Source organism: Barbus barbus, assembly GCF_936440315.1.
Source record: "Barbus barbus genome assembly, chromosome: 39".
NCBI lineage: Eukaryota > Metazoa > Chordata > Actinopteri > Cypriniformes > Cyprinidae > Barbus > Barbus barbus.
The window spans coordinates 15,670,685-15,685,114 of record NC_136717.1 but is presented as its reverse complement, the minus strand read 5'-3'; the positions used below and the strand labels follow the sequence as shown (position 1 = coordinate 15,685,114).

Below are 14,430 nucleotides of genomic sequence, written 5' to 3'. Positions count from 1 at the left end.
TGACCCATCAGCCGGCGCCATCTAGAGTTTCATGACAGAACTTGGCATAAATAAATGAACAAAAACATTTCAGTAAAATCAATAATAATTAATATTAAGAAAAGTCTATTATAATATAATAAATGTTACTAATAAATATTTTTAATATGCACAATATGTTTAGGATATCAAATTTATTTTAAGATTTATTTTAGTGAATCATAAGCAGAAAATTAGATTTATAGTTTGCTGTTTTGCTTTAATATTGAATATTATTTATATTTCAGTTTTATACTTTGGTGATTGATTTCAAGAGTTATTGTTATGATATGCACACTTTAATTTGCACATTTTTTGAATGATAACTTTGGGGAAAAATGTGGAATATCCAATTAAATTATAAAATGATTGATTGATTGATTGATCAAAACAGTATAAATGGGATTTTCAGATTTTATTGACATACTTGAACCTCTCTCTTTCATGTGAGCACCAAGACTTGACGTGTGTAGAGTCGGCACACAATGAAGGTCTAAAAACAACAGGGAGGCACTGTGCCGCTTCTACCATAATGAACGCAACAGTTTCATGAGAAACAGTTGCTTTTCTGGCTCAGTGCATATTACTGTGTCTCAAACAGGCCAACACAGGCAGCCCATGGTGTTAGATGAAAACAGCATAGCTTTGACAGCAAAACACAAGCGGGAACACAGATTGGAAAAGCGCCATGAACGGTGCAGATTACAGGAGCAGACAGTGTGTCATGCAGGATTTGGATCTGATCTTAAAATGCACAGATTTAAATCAAATGAAGCAAACAAGAGCGTGCGGTTAGCATAAAAAGATAAACAAGACAACTAACTAATGATACCGATGTTACAAGTACAATCTTGATGAAAACAGCACTCAGGCACTCAGAATGAGGCAAGGTAATCAGGATTGAGTCTAATTAACAACCTAGCTCATGTTTTGTCATTTATGAAGATTATTTACAGAGCGAGTCTGTGCTGTGGGGTGACCTAGCGGTGATTTGGCAGGAGAGACTGTGTGACAGCCCTGGGCATTAACTAACAGGAAGGGACAGGGAGGAAGAGAAATCTACTAAAGCCCTTTATAACAGAGAGAGTCTGAGGCCGCAGGCATACACGTGAGAAAGAGAGAGACTGATGCAAACACCCCATGAAGCGATAGCAGGAACAGCAGGAGAACAGCAGAAAAACAAGACAGGGAGGGAGAAAGACAGGCAGTGTTGCAAGAGAAGAGGAACTGATTTAAAATAACAAGCTGAGGCAAATGACCCACATTTAACTATGATGCATATCGCAAACCGAGAGAGAACGAGAGGAAAATGGGAGGACCGAAAGCTAAATGACAACAATGACCCGTTTACACTTGGTATTCAGTCTTGGCTCATTCTGATATGTAGCAATGTTTAATCAATCCTTGATGGATATAATGAAGTCCTGTACATTTTTCCAAACTGAACGGTCCATTTCTTTCGGAAATACATCGCATTACAGAAGCAAAATGGGTTGCAATTAACATTAATGTGTTTTTAATATGTCCAATCAAGTCAAGTGGCAGTCAAAAACACATCCACATTACATTTGTATATAAAGGTAAATATTAATCTGTTCTGATGCAGCCCGGATAGCTAAATGATAAATTAAAATGAGGGCTTTAAAATGGTTAGAAGCAGCTTCAAAACAAAATAGCTACTCAAACCGAAAAAGTGCATATATTTATTTGCACAGATCTGCAGCAACTTTAAAATTGTGGATATAAAATTTATTTTATTTACACATTTGACTGATAAATGTGAAAAATTATATTAAACATTGATACTATGATATTAAAATTCTATAAGCTTTAACCATTAAAATTCAAATATTACTTTATATTTGTCTAAATGATTAAAAATTAAAACTAAATAATTTAGTCAATTTAATGTTGTATAAATGTAACAAAAAATAATAAAATAAATATTATAAATAATAATAATAATAATAATAATAATAATAATAATAGCAGCAGTCTAATATATTAAAATAAAATACTTTTAAAAATTACATCTCTAAATCATGCATTTATAGATTTAATCAAGTAGTATTACAATAATATTAAATAATCTATAAAATTGAAATTCCAATATTTAAATAATTAAATAAAACACTCACTTTTAAAACTACAAGTGAATCTAAATCACAATATTAAAAGGTACAGCATGAAATGTGGATATTAATTTTGAGATTAGTTAAATATCTGGGAGAAGTGCTTGGTTGTTGGTGATTGTTTTAATTTTTTTGTGCTTTATGCATTAAGGAGCAATGCACTGATGCAGTAAGCAACCTATTTAGTCAAAATCAGAAAGCCTTTGCTCAAAGTCTTTATACAAGTAGACACGGGATAAATTTGGAAAGCATGTTAATACCAGGTTTAAACAGCAATCTGTCATGCCTGACTGCTTGAGATTGGATCATTTGAGATGGATCTTAATACCAGGTGTAATCAAGGGCAAAAGAACGAAGTAAACGAAATAAAAACAGAGAAATTTAAGGAAGCTTAGTGGTGAGGAGGTTAATGATGACGTTTACCTGCAGCCACGGCCTCTGGGTCCCTGCCCTGACGATCGGCTTCTAGCCATTGGTACAAAGCTGAGACGGCAAACACACAAACAGACAAACAAAAAGCAAAAATGTCAAACCAAACACAGAAATGGAGAAGCAAACAAAATGGATGCGTGACTGATTTCAAAGTGCAATGGCTTTGCAGACACAGACAGCCTGTGTGTTATTTTGCAGGCGGAGCTGTGATGGAGGTGAAGTGAGACATGTTTCACAGCCTCTGCTTTGGTGAGCAGCTTGACTGTAGGCCGTAATCTCTGTTGGGATGGAGACATCACGTTGTGCATGACCAGCAAGCGCTCGCAGATTATCTTGTAGGTGTTAAAGGAACACAACGAGGTGGTTAAGAAATATCTACATGTGCAACATTCAAATACAGACTTCTGGCTGCCTGGCTGGAAAGACCTCTTCAGTTTGGCCTCAAATAGTTTGGATCATCAAAATTGGATGTGTTCTACCCATTTTTACAAAACACAACACAACTAAACAAAACTCATGGTTCAGACTGAGTCACACTTTTCCAATACACAGTGTTAAAAACGAACAAAAATAAAAACAAAATGTGAAAAAAAATGCACTTAATAGAAATAAAAATAAACTGGGAAAAAGTATACACAAAAATACAAAATTAGCTAAAATAAAACAACAACGGTCAGAAAACGATTTTAGTTTCACTTGTAGTAAAATAAAATATAATAAAATAAAGTAAATTTAAATGGGAAGAACTGAGAATACATTTAGGATGACGTACTACTGTAATTTATATGGTATAAAATATATTATTGTATAATACAGTAATGAGAATCTTCACTGAGAATGTAATGAACAAAAAATAAAACAAAGCAAACTAACCAATTATATCTCAAATGTTGTACGCAATATTAAAATGCTAATATTACTAAATGTATTTATATATATCAATTACAGAGCCAGACGTGTTATTCTTGAGATTCACCCACACAGGAAGCGACTGCTGTGTCTGCAGTGTTATGAACGGTATTTACAGGATGACTCAGCCGGTGTGTTATGAACAAATGTCACTGCTGACTGAATGTGAATCAAGCACTCTTTGAACTCACCTAAGATCCTAACTACCTCTGCAATCTGTTAAATCCAGCACCTGCCATACTCTTCCTCGCTTAATCACTAGCCGACTGAGGGATAGCTTTTTTCCTCAGGCTATCAGGCTAATGAACAGTAAAAACTAATACACCCTACAGCACACTCCCACTTTACAATATACCACGCACTGCACTTTAATTCCAATACAGTTCAAACTGGACTACCAGTACACTACTGCACAAATACAACAATCTTTTTGCCAGCACTGGATACCATCCAATGCACATCCATGACATTTGCACATCCGGTTTATATATAATCTGCTGCATCTTCGCATATTACTGTGTGTATATAACGTAGAATGTGTACTACATACTGTGTATAATGTGTATCGGTAACTGTATGTCTGTCTAATAGTACACTGTGTGTACTGAGTATATGTATGTGTATATTACACATTGTCATCTGTATAAGTCTGTACGTATGTATGGTAATGTCTATATGTAAATTGTTTATATGTAAATTGTCTATATGTAAATTGTTTCTGCAGTGTCTGGAGCACGCTCTCAAGAATTTCACTCACGAAGGCACACGTGCTGTGGTGATGTGACAATAAAAGTGATTTGATTTGATTTGATTTAATTAACCCATATCACACATTTTCATGCTGAATATTAAATGAAAGTCTGCTACCTCTAAGTCCCAGAAAAAGAACTACTACATGTTTTTGTACAACTGCATTCTTTACAGTACCTTTGAGAACCAATACACTAATCATTAAGTTTCATACTAGCGTACGTATATACATACAATCAAAATCATCAGGTAGCACTGCAGCATTTTTATCCAAGTGTCCATAAAAGCAGAACTTTTTCTGCATTAACACCTGGCAGCAGTGGAAGGATTGGATTTATAATATTGAGCTTCAAAGACCAAAATCACTGACCTCGCTCTAAGCACCATTCATTTTAAAAGTGCTGATGGAAGACAGAGAAAGAGCAAGGGACAGCACACAATGTCTCCTGCATAGCCTTTGTCCATCCTCAACAGCGTTACGTAACTGAGCTCTTGCTATGTGTGTGTGTGTGTGTGTGTGTGTGTGTGTGTGTGTTTCAAGTGCTGAGCGGGCATATTGCGAGCGCAAAACATTGGGGTCCTTTTCCTTCTTGCAAGGGTTGGCAGTGAGCACAGCTCCAGTGTCAGACTCATAACACATCTACTAAAGCTGTAATCCACAACAATCCCAGCCCATCAAAACCTCACTGTTTTATCTCACTGCACCATAAGCAAGAAAACGATTCACTTGTATGGTTTGGCACTGAAATTTCATGGGACAAATAGCTTGAATTTGCTTGATAAGAGTTACTTTGAAAGCAAGTGAAGGGATGGAATAAGCAGCAAAGTCTTTCATCTTTAAAATATTTAATGAGACGGTTCCAGTGCTTTATTAAGAAAAGAGCCTTGTAATGTAAGGAACATGCTAAACTCAATCGCTCAAATATGAACACAAACAACACAAAAAAGCAGACTTTTCCAGGCATGACACAAGGCTGTCAAAGATAATGTGTGGACTCATATCAGCCGGTTGCAGACATTCAGGTCAAAGTTCAGAGAGAATCTGTGTTTACGTCCACTTTAATAGTTCAATTTCAAAGTCTGACTAAAATCCTATCAGCGTTTTTTGTGAAATCTGACTAACAGGCCTAGATAATGTGATCTCAGCTGCGCATGCAGATGATTTAGAAACAACAATGCTACGGTGTACTTACTTGTATACTAAACTTTTGCAGCGTGTATGAGATGATGAAACTTAAAAATACTATTGTTTAAAAGTTAAACAAATAAACTACCAAATGAACCTTCATATTTAAGAGTATAAATACAAATCTGAGCTAAAGCAGCATATGAATCACACTGGAAAAAAAAAACATGGTCTTGGTCACTTGGTCTTATCTGAGGACACAGGTCACCGATGAGCTGGAACTTAGTCAATGAACAAAGTCAACATGACCAGTTCATGGTCTCATTCGGTCTCTGCACACACACACACACAAACATAGTGAAGACCAAGCAGATCCAATTGTGTAACCTTTTAGCTATGCATATCGGCCCATCTAATGTTTGCAATGATACCTTTGTGGTTGAGAAACTCAAAGCAACCAGAGACATTACATATCCAGACCTGCATCCATCTACTTTCTGACTGTTATTAAAGTAAAATATTTATATATTAAAAAAAGCTTTTACATTGAAAGCTATATGCCATCCAGACCACAGACACAAAAACATACATTCATATGATGAAGGTTTCTGAATGGCCTTACCTCAGTTGTAATCTATTAGGATGAGGGCCACGCAGAGTGGTAAAGATGTTATGCAAGTCGATTTTGCACCAGTGACATAACTCAGCAAGTTATGACAAATATTGCCCATTCGGCACTATGCCACCAGCTTCTGTGCAGAGCTTTAAACAGCTCTCATCTAGAGCAATGATACTTGACAGATATCTGCCCAAAGCAGACAAACTGCCCCCTAGATGCCTTTAAAAGTGCTTGACTGACATAACCATCCCATATATGCACTAGATGGCTGAACGTATATGAACACCATGTTGAAATTAACACATTTCGACTCCAGTCACTTCTATGAGAACAATCATCTTAATGATGCACCATGCAATCTTTGGACCCACTTTTTTAACATATGCTAACATTTAATAAATCATTTGATAATCTGCACTTACTGTGTGCATACAAGTTTTCAGAGGCAACTAAAAAGTGGGACTCAAACTCTTCATACCGATTTGTGCTTACAGATTTTCCAACACTAAAATCTGGTGTGGAAAAGTGGCCTGCACAAACCTGCATGGACTTGAAACCCTATTGAACACATCTGGGGTGAACTGACAGCAGGCCATTACCCAACATTAGTGCATCACTGATGCTTTTGTGTGTTGCTGAACATTTGATTTAATGGCATAGCAGAAAAGTCATAGCATTAATCCCTCTTTTGCTGCCATAACAGTTTCCAATCTTCTAGGAAGGCTTTCTACTAGATGCTGGAACGTGGATGCAGGGATTTGCTACCATTCAGACACAACATCATCAGTAATGTAAGGCAGTGATGTTGTGTGACTGGTTCAGGTTTATTTTGGTTCTATTCTACGCTACACTTAGTAAATATTTTTTTATGGGCCTTGCTTTGTGTACAGGGGCATTGTTGCAAAAGAAAATACCTTTAAAATGTTGCAAAAAAGTTGAAAAATAAATGAAAAACTAAATCAAAAGCAAAGCCAAATAACAAATTCATTTATACAAAAATAAAATAGGCTAAATAAAAACAAAGTAAAGAATGTCATTGCATCAAAAATATTGTAAATTTCACCACTAAAAACACTTGAAACATGTTTTATATATTTCAGTTTTTACATATTCAAGTCAAGTCGAGCTTTATTGTCATTCCGCTACATGTGGGGACATACAGTGGAACGAAATGTTGTGCCTCGCAGGACCACGGTGCTACATAAATACAGACATACAACAATGAAGTAAAAAACTATAAACCTATACACTACTAACCTACTGACAGATTTAACTATAAGTATACTATATATATATAAATATTTACCCTATACAAACTAAAAATAAAAGATAGAAAATACAAACTATACGAATGCTTCACAAATACTGAACATGTACAAAGAGAGATATTTTGAGTCAAGCAGCTGGTTGGGGAACAGTGCAGGATGATTTGTAGTGCATGAGCATGTAAACATACATATATTGCTGAGTCTTTTGTGGGATTGTGTACACGCAGCAGTGTGTGTAAAGTGTCTAGTGCACATAGAGGAGAGTGTGTTACTACAGGTGGTTTGTACAGGCCCAATCACCTGTGTGTAGCACACTTCAAATTGCACAAAAAAAGTTCCATACAGTTTTTTTCTTTGGTATGGTAAGGTTGGGGGGGGGTCCATGTTTCAGGAGGTAGGGGTTTGCATGGGGTTTCAGAGGGGGGCGGGGTGATTTGAGGGCTCTCACAGCCTGGGGGAAAAAGCTGTTGAGCAGTCTGGCGGAATGCAATTAAACTACAGGTACAAGTTGTGAAAATGTGAATCTCATGTTTGCGATACAGTACTACACCACACCACACTGAACTTTACTTGAAATTAAGAGGAAGGCAGATTACAGTTGTACTGGGTCTCTGAGCAGATTAGGCTAACAGGTTTACAGACCCCCTCCCACCATCTCTGATCTTCATAAACAGTCTTAAAAGTACTGGGGAGAGTAAAAGCATGACTTTGAACTACTTTACCTGTGTTTCAAAATAATGCAGGGTTAAGGGTTGTAGATTAACATTAGAAACGGTAAAAGTAGGAATATAAAGATTATGAAACATTGGGTCACACCTTATTTTAAGGTCCAATTCTCAATATTAAACCATTAACAAACTCCTAATTTGCTGCTTATTAATAGTTAGTAAGTTAGATGTTAAATTTAGGTATTGGGTAGGATTAGGGATGTAGAATTTGGTCATGCAGATTCAGAATATGTGCTTTATAAGTACTAATTATTTAGAAGTACAGCCAATATGATAATAACAGGCATGCTAATAAGCAACTAGTTAATAGTGAGAGTTTAAATAGCCTCAGGTGGACAAAGAAAGAAAATAGGAACGGAAGAGGAAAGGTTCAGCAACACAACACTCGCATTCGACCCGTTTTTCCCCAATTCAGGCTTATTCAAGGAAAAAGTCAATGGGAAGCTAGGGAGGTGTTGCGACATTAGCATAGCCATTGTCCCCATGTCCACGCTGGTGCTCACAGACAGATGGTCTAGGAACCAATGCTCTTTATAGCTGTCCACTACTGCCTTGTGTCTCTGCCTGCAGTCACAATACGAGCTGGCCAGCGTATTTAAGAAACAATGAACGGAGACACGTCATGCAGCCACAATGTAACAATGTACCACTTGACGCCCAGGTTTTGTAAGTCTCATCTAGGCTGAAGTATTAGAAGGTTTTTTTTAAAGAGACCTCGATCCTCACCAGCTTCAGCAGGTATGTTTGAAGTCTTGTATCATTACAAAATGAAAATGACCCCGTGTGTCACCAGAGCTGATGTTAATGTGATGGAGAACAAACAAATATCAATATATCAGAAACATATATATAGAGGTTATTGACCAATATTAGAGATTTTATATTTCAGTATTAATGGATATTGGTTATAAATTAAATTGAATTAAAAATAAAACAGGAAATCTTTAGGAAATGTCACAAATCACAATGAATCAAATTTTCAAACAGAAATTACAATGTTTTGATACTGATTTTAGTTAATTTAGTTACACAAACTATCAGACTTTTTAGGCCTATATCAGTGCATGATTTACTGTTTTATTTCAAATTTAAACAAAAATCTTATAAAACCATTGCATGCAAAACTGCAGAACGTTAAGCGCAACTAGGGATTTCAGAAATACAAGTAGTTTGGTATTGTGTTCCGCTCTGAATCCATGTATTTAGTTTTTGTATGACTCACGTCACTGCCTAGACAACAAACCACTAACTGCAGACACACTGCTGGCTGGGTAGAATGTACCTCTCAGCATGTAGTTTGCTGTACTTGTTACAAGAGACTTGTTTAGGGACCACTATAAAAATTAAATGGAGACGATACGGTTTCCAAATCAAAGGGACCAGACATCGGCGATTCACTGTTAATGACCGCTCATGGTGTCAAATCCTCAGTAAATGAAGGTAATTCAAGAGACAATCCCCTCTTTAGGTAGAGGTGTGAACAATGGAGACAGGCTAGTACATCAAAGATTGAAATATCTTCTTCTGCCAAAGCAGGAAAACCCATTTTATTGATGCATGGCAGATCAAGTGAGACACAAGATGATATAAAGGCCTGTAGGTGCGGCACATTTTGTAGGGAACTGAAATCATGATAAAAGTGCAGATCAGAGTATAAAGATGTGTGCATGTGCACAACTTTGATTCAAATTTTGTGTTTCATGTTTTCATTTCCTTTTGTTATTATTGTTCACAATCACAATATGACAAATACAGAGGGACTGCCAGCAAAGCAATTTCTTTGACATGTAGCAATCCTCTTTTCAGAGAGTCAAACACAAGAGGCCTATTTATAGTCTATATTTTTATTCCACTCAGAGGACATGACACCACCCTTAGGCCTAGAATATGTGCCTAGAAAGTGTTTGACAAGCCCTCCAAGGAACTAAAAACATCCAGAGTTGAACAAGAACTGACTAATGAGAATGAGTCTGAAAAATAAACAGAAACGAAAGTTAAACAGAGAAAAAGACATGAAAGACAGCCAGTAGTGCAGCTTGTTTTCCCCAAATCACTTATGGAAATCATTTTGAGGAAGTTTACAATAAGACAGTTGCACTGTGAGATATGAAGTTAAATTGTGAAAAAGACAAACAATAAGAAATAAAGTTACATTGTAATATGCAAAGATACAAAGTCACTTTGAGATATAAAGTTGCAATTACAAGAAATAAAGTCACCATGCACAATTAGGAGAAACAAAGCACTGCACTGCGAGATATAATGTCGCAATTACTAGAAATAAAGCCGCTATGTGTGATATAAAGCCATATTGTGAGATACAGTCACAACTACAAGAAAATGTCACCTTAAAAATTGCAGTTACAAGAGACAAAGTTGTATTGTGAGATATAAAATTGCAATTACAAATTATAAATGTGCAATTACAAGAAATAGTCACCCAGCACAATTAGGAGAAACAAATGTTGCATTGCAACATAAGGTCACAATAACAAGAAATAGTCACATTGTGAGATATTTTACATGGTAAAAAAACCAGTGTGCAATAATAACGTATTGAGTGCAAATTATCATTTTAATTCAAATGGATGCCACCTTATTGGTACAATAAAGCTCTCCCTACACCTACACTAACCTTACCCGATACTTTATTTTCAACTTTTGGATTATTTCCTTAATTTTTATTGAAAATAAATACCTTTCCGATGCAATACGAGATTTGAAAAGGAAGAAGAAAAAAAAAGTTCAGCAAAAGGCGGACTCGAACCCGGGTCGATCGCGTCCAAAAACACAATGACACGCGCTCTACCATCTGCGCCACTGGATCGCTCACTGGATCCACCCAATCAGTGATGAGTAATCTATTCCTAAACCAATGGCGCTGTCTCAAACTATACCTACCTCTTCCGGTTTGTCTGATTTGTCGTTGTGTTTTCTGACTTGTTATAATGTTTTCTGAATTGTTGTTGTGTTTTCTGACTTATTTTGTTTTTTAGATTTGCATTTGCATTTGTTATTTTGTTTTCAGAATCGTGATTTGTTTTGCACTTCTCGGCCACCGTAGAAACCAAACTACTTGCACTGCAAGATATAAAGATGCAATAACTTTCTTTTAAAATTGTGATGTGGAAACAGTCTACTACAATTTGGCTTCACAGAGGATGACAAGCTGACTCGAAAAATGGCAACTGTTGTAATCAGAGCAGACCACAAGCACATCATTAACAAGCCTCTGCCATCAAGGAAAGAAGGCATGGCAACTCAAAATGACACCAATCGAGGGGCCACAGTGCATTTGTGTAATGAAAGTTCACTTCAATTAACCATGACACAGTCAAAACAGCCTCTTAAATAAAAACAAGAAACAGATTGCACACAGTCCAGTGAAAGGGCAACCAGCAGTGATGATTATGCAGAAAAGCCCAGGGAAGGGGGAGATCAGCCGTATGAGTGCAGGGCTCCTCTGGGATTGGACGGCAGCACATTCAGTCATGCAGAAACACGCTGAGGTATCCAGCAGGAAATGTGTGTTTTGAACAATGGAAGTGAGGAAACAGGGCCAAAAATATATCAGGAAAACAATCTCTCGCTCATTCCATCTTCAAGTGGTTTGACTTACAAATGAGCGTTCTCATTTTCTCACAGGAGGTGCAACCAAAGCTAACCTTTAGAAACTAGGCCACCAGAGAATACAGGTGCTATGGGGTGAGGCGAGGGGGCTTTTCAAAACACTTGATATTGATCAAACAAGAACAGTAGGATAATCTTCAACAAAGGTTATGTTGTACATGGATCTCACATGAAGCATCTCACAATGCAACACACAGTGCGACTTCACATGGCTTATCTGAGCAACGGGGAGCTGATAAAATCCAAGCCCTGATGACACTGGACACACACAGTGGTAAATTAATCAAGCTCAAACTGTTTAATCGTGATGAACTTTATCTGGGGAACCAAACCAATCTCACGGCGAAAAATCGGATCCGCTGAAAGAGAAAAGGCTTTTTTCCTCTGTACAAACGTTACAAACCAGATTTTTAGATATTCTTGAGTGGTGCTGCTATGATGTTAAGATGCTGTTGACAAGGCTATGCGGTTGCTTAATGCTGCAAAGTCTCTAGATGTGCCTCAATTCAGTGCTAAAACTATCAGAAATAATTATCTTTAGGGGAAATAAGATGAAATAAAATACAATATAAATATTAGATGTAACACTTAAGTGAAAATTGTTTTGTTTACAAAGTTTATGTAAAATTAGTCAAACTAAAACTGAATTAAAAATAAAGCTATGTAGAAATATAGACAACTAATAAAAATTACAACCCCCCCCCCCCCCCCCCCCCCAATGGAATATAAAACATTTTTTTTACACTAGTATTTAAATATCACAAATGTCTCAATTTCCCAAATTTTTTGGGATTTATCAACAATGGATATTTAAATGTGCATACCTTTCCTTCTGTTTTTACATTTATAATAATGATGCCATCATCTAATATTCAACGCATTAAATCTTTAAAAACACTAACAGCACAAAGAAAATCTAAAAAAAGTACAGGTTTTTCATAATGTACATTTTAATATTGCTTTGATGCCTTAATTGATTTTAGGTTTAAGTGTATTTATTTACTTACAGAAAATAGTACAGAATTTGAACGTTGGCCATTAATCATTCATAAACTGATTGTATCAAATATTATTATATCAGCCACAATTTCAAAATAATTATAACCAGCTGTGGATAGAGTTTAACTTGCACTTCCCAGGATGGACATGCCTTTAATTGCACAGGCTTATTTTATTGATTTTTACAAGTACTAAACTTCTCTCTGTGTTGAAAGCAAAAATAGAAGCTCTAAGCAGGTTCATCATTATGATGTGATCCAACACGGCCCGCTCTGCACTCTCTCGGTTTAAAGCAACACATCTAATCCACGGGAGCATCACGCACATGCAGTTTAGCTCTTCACACAGTTCCCCAGTAGTCTGTTAAACTGTGCCAAGCCTTAAAAAGGTAGAGCAATCAGCACATCTGTTAAAACAAGGCCAGACAAAGATTAGAGAATAACAGGGTAAGAGCACACAGACTGGCTACTGGGATTACAAGTAGCAGTTGCTTTTGGAAGCCGTGTTTTCTCTGACAATTACACTTGCACTCTTGGCAAAAAACTGTTACGTGCTTTCAAATCAGGTTACAAGAAATGTGCATATCGCATATGAGACAACTAGTACAAACACAAGGCTCCCTGTGCCAAAAACTCACCACACAAGGTACATGATATCAGATACAAGTCAAGCAGATCAAGTTATTTGAGAGTCATCTGTTGACACCAATCACAGTATGAGTGATTGAAATCAAAATGATCAGTAGTGACAGACACGTGCGCTGCCCAGCACTGATTGACTGCTCAATGCAAGTCACTTTGAACCACAGTACTTTGTGATATCTTTTAAAACCTTTCAAGTTCAATAACCTTTAAGATGCATGTTTCTGATAAGACAAATATGATCACGTCAATCAAACCAACCAACCATCATCTCTCAAAAACAAAAGTTTAAACAGTGTGTGTGTGTGTAAATCCCTCGTCTAACAGAGAACATTGGGTGAATGGGAACATAATTGATTCTTTTCTTCATTTAGGAAATAAGGTATTAAATTGATTTATCTATAATCAATCAATATCTATCCATCTCTCTCTCTCTCTACATACATCAATATCTAATTAAATATTATGATACTACATGTGCTATAGGTTTAGTTAAGGTTACACTGGCTCCGTTTATATTTTTTTCATAATTGTAAGTAATTGTGCTCATATTTTCTGTCAGAACCATCATCCGTCACACAAATTGTAGAGGTAATATTTGAGACACTTTTCCACATCACAAAGAAACTATTTTCTAGTATACAGTAGACAGCAATATCAGAAGAACAAAATGGCTACTGCATTTAATAAATGTGTGATATGCAAAAATATGTTTATTTTCTCAACACTGCAATATGACACGTCTGACATAAAATGGTGAAAATTAATATGAAACTGTCTTGTGTTCTCAATACTTTGGATTTAGTGTTATATTAGTCAGTTTTATGAGGATGAATTGAGCGGTATGCAAGGAAAAACACACATTTTGTAAGAAAACTGAAGATTGAACACGTTTTAACATTGATCCAATTCACTGATATCTCTATTTTGTAGCAAATTATGTCCCATGTCTCAAAAATCAGTGCAATTCTCTAATTTCTTAGGGTCTCTTGTCAAATTCGAGTCTGCTATTCCTAACCATGCATATGAATACATTAAATGTATTTGAACGTCCTAATATCAGGAGTTTAATGTGATTCAAGCAGCATGGCTCATAAGAAATCAGTGCACGTTAGCTCGTGTTTATTATACCTGCTGTGGTGCGTTTATAGTCACGCTACAATGTATAATACAACATA

The 14,430-nt window shown here is 36.2% G+C and overlaps 1 protein-coding gene across 5 annotated transcripts in view; it reads right to left on the bottom strand.

Moving 5' to 3' along the window:
- The window catches only part of dennd5b (DENN/MADD domain containing 5B), a 36,508-nt gene that overhangs the window by 21,736 nt on the left and 342 nt on the right, over positions 1-14,430 (bottom strand). For 3 of the 5 annotated variants that reach the window (XM_079398604.1, XM_079398605.1, XM_079398608.1), the window contains exon 2: positions 2,574-2,633. The exons of the other annotated variants lie outside the window; for them this stretch is intronic. In XM_079398604.1, the coding sequence (XP_079254730.1) occupies positions 2,574-2,633 (60 nt within the window). The remainder of the gene's footprint in view (positions 1-2,573; positions 2,634-14,430) is intronic. 5 annotated transcript variants of the gene reach the window in all.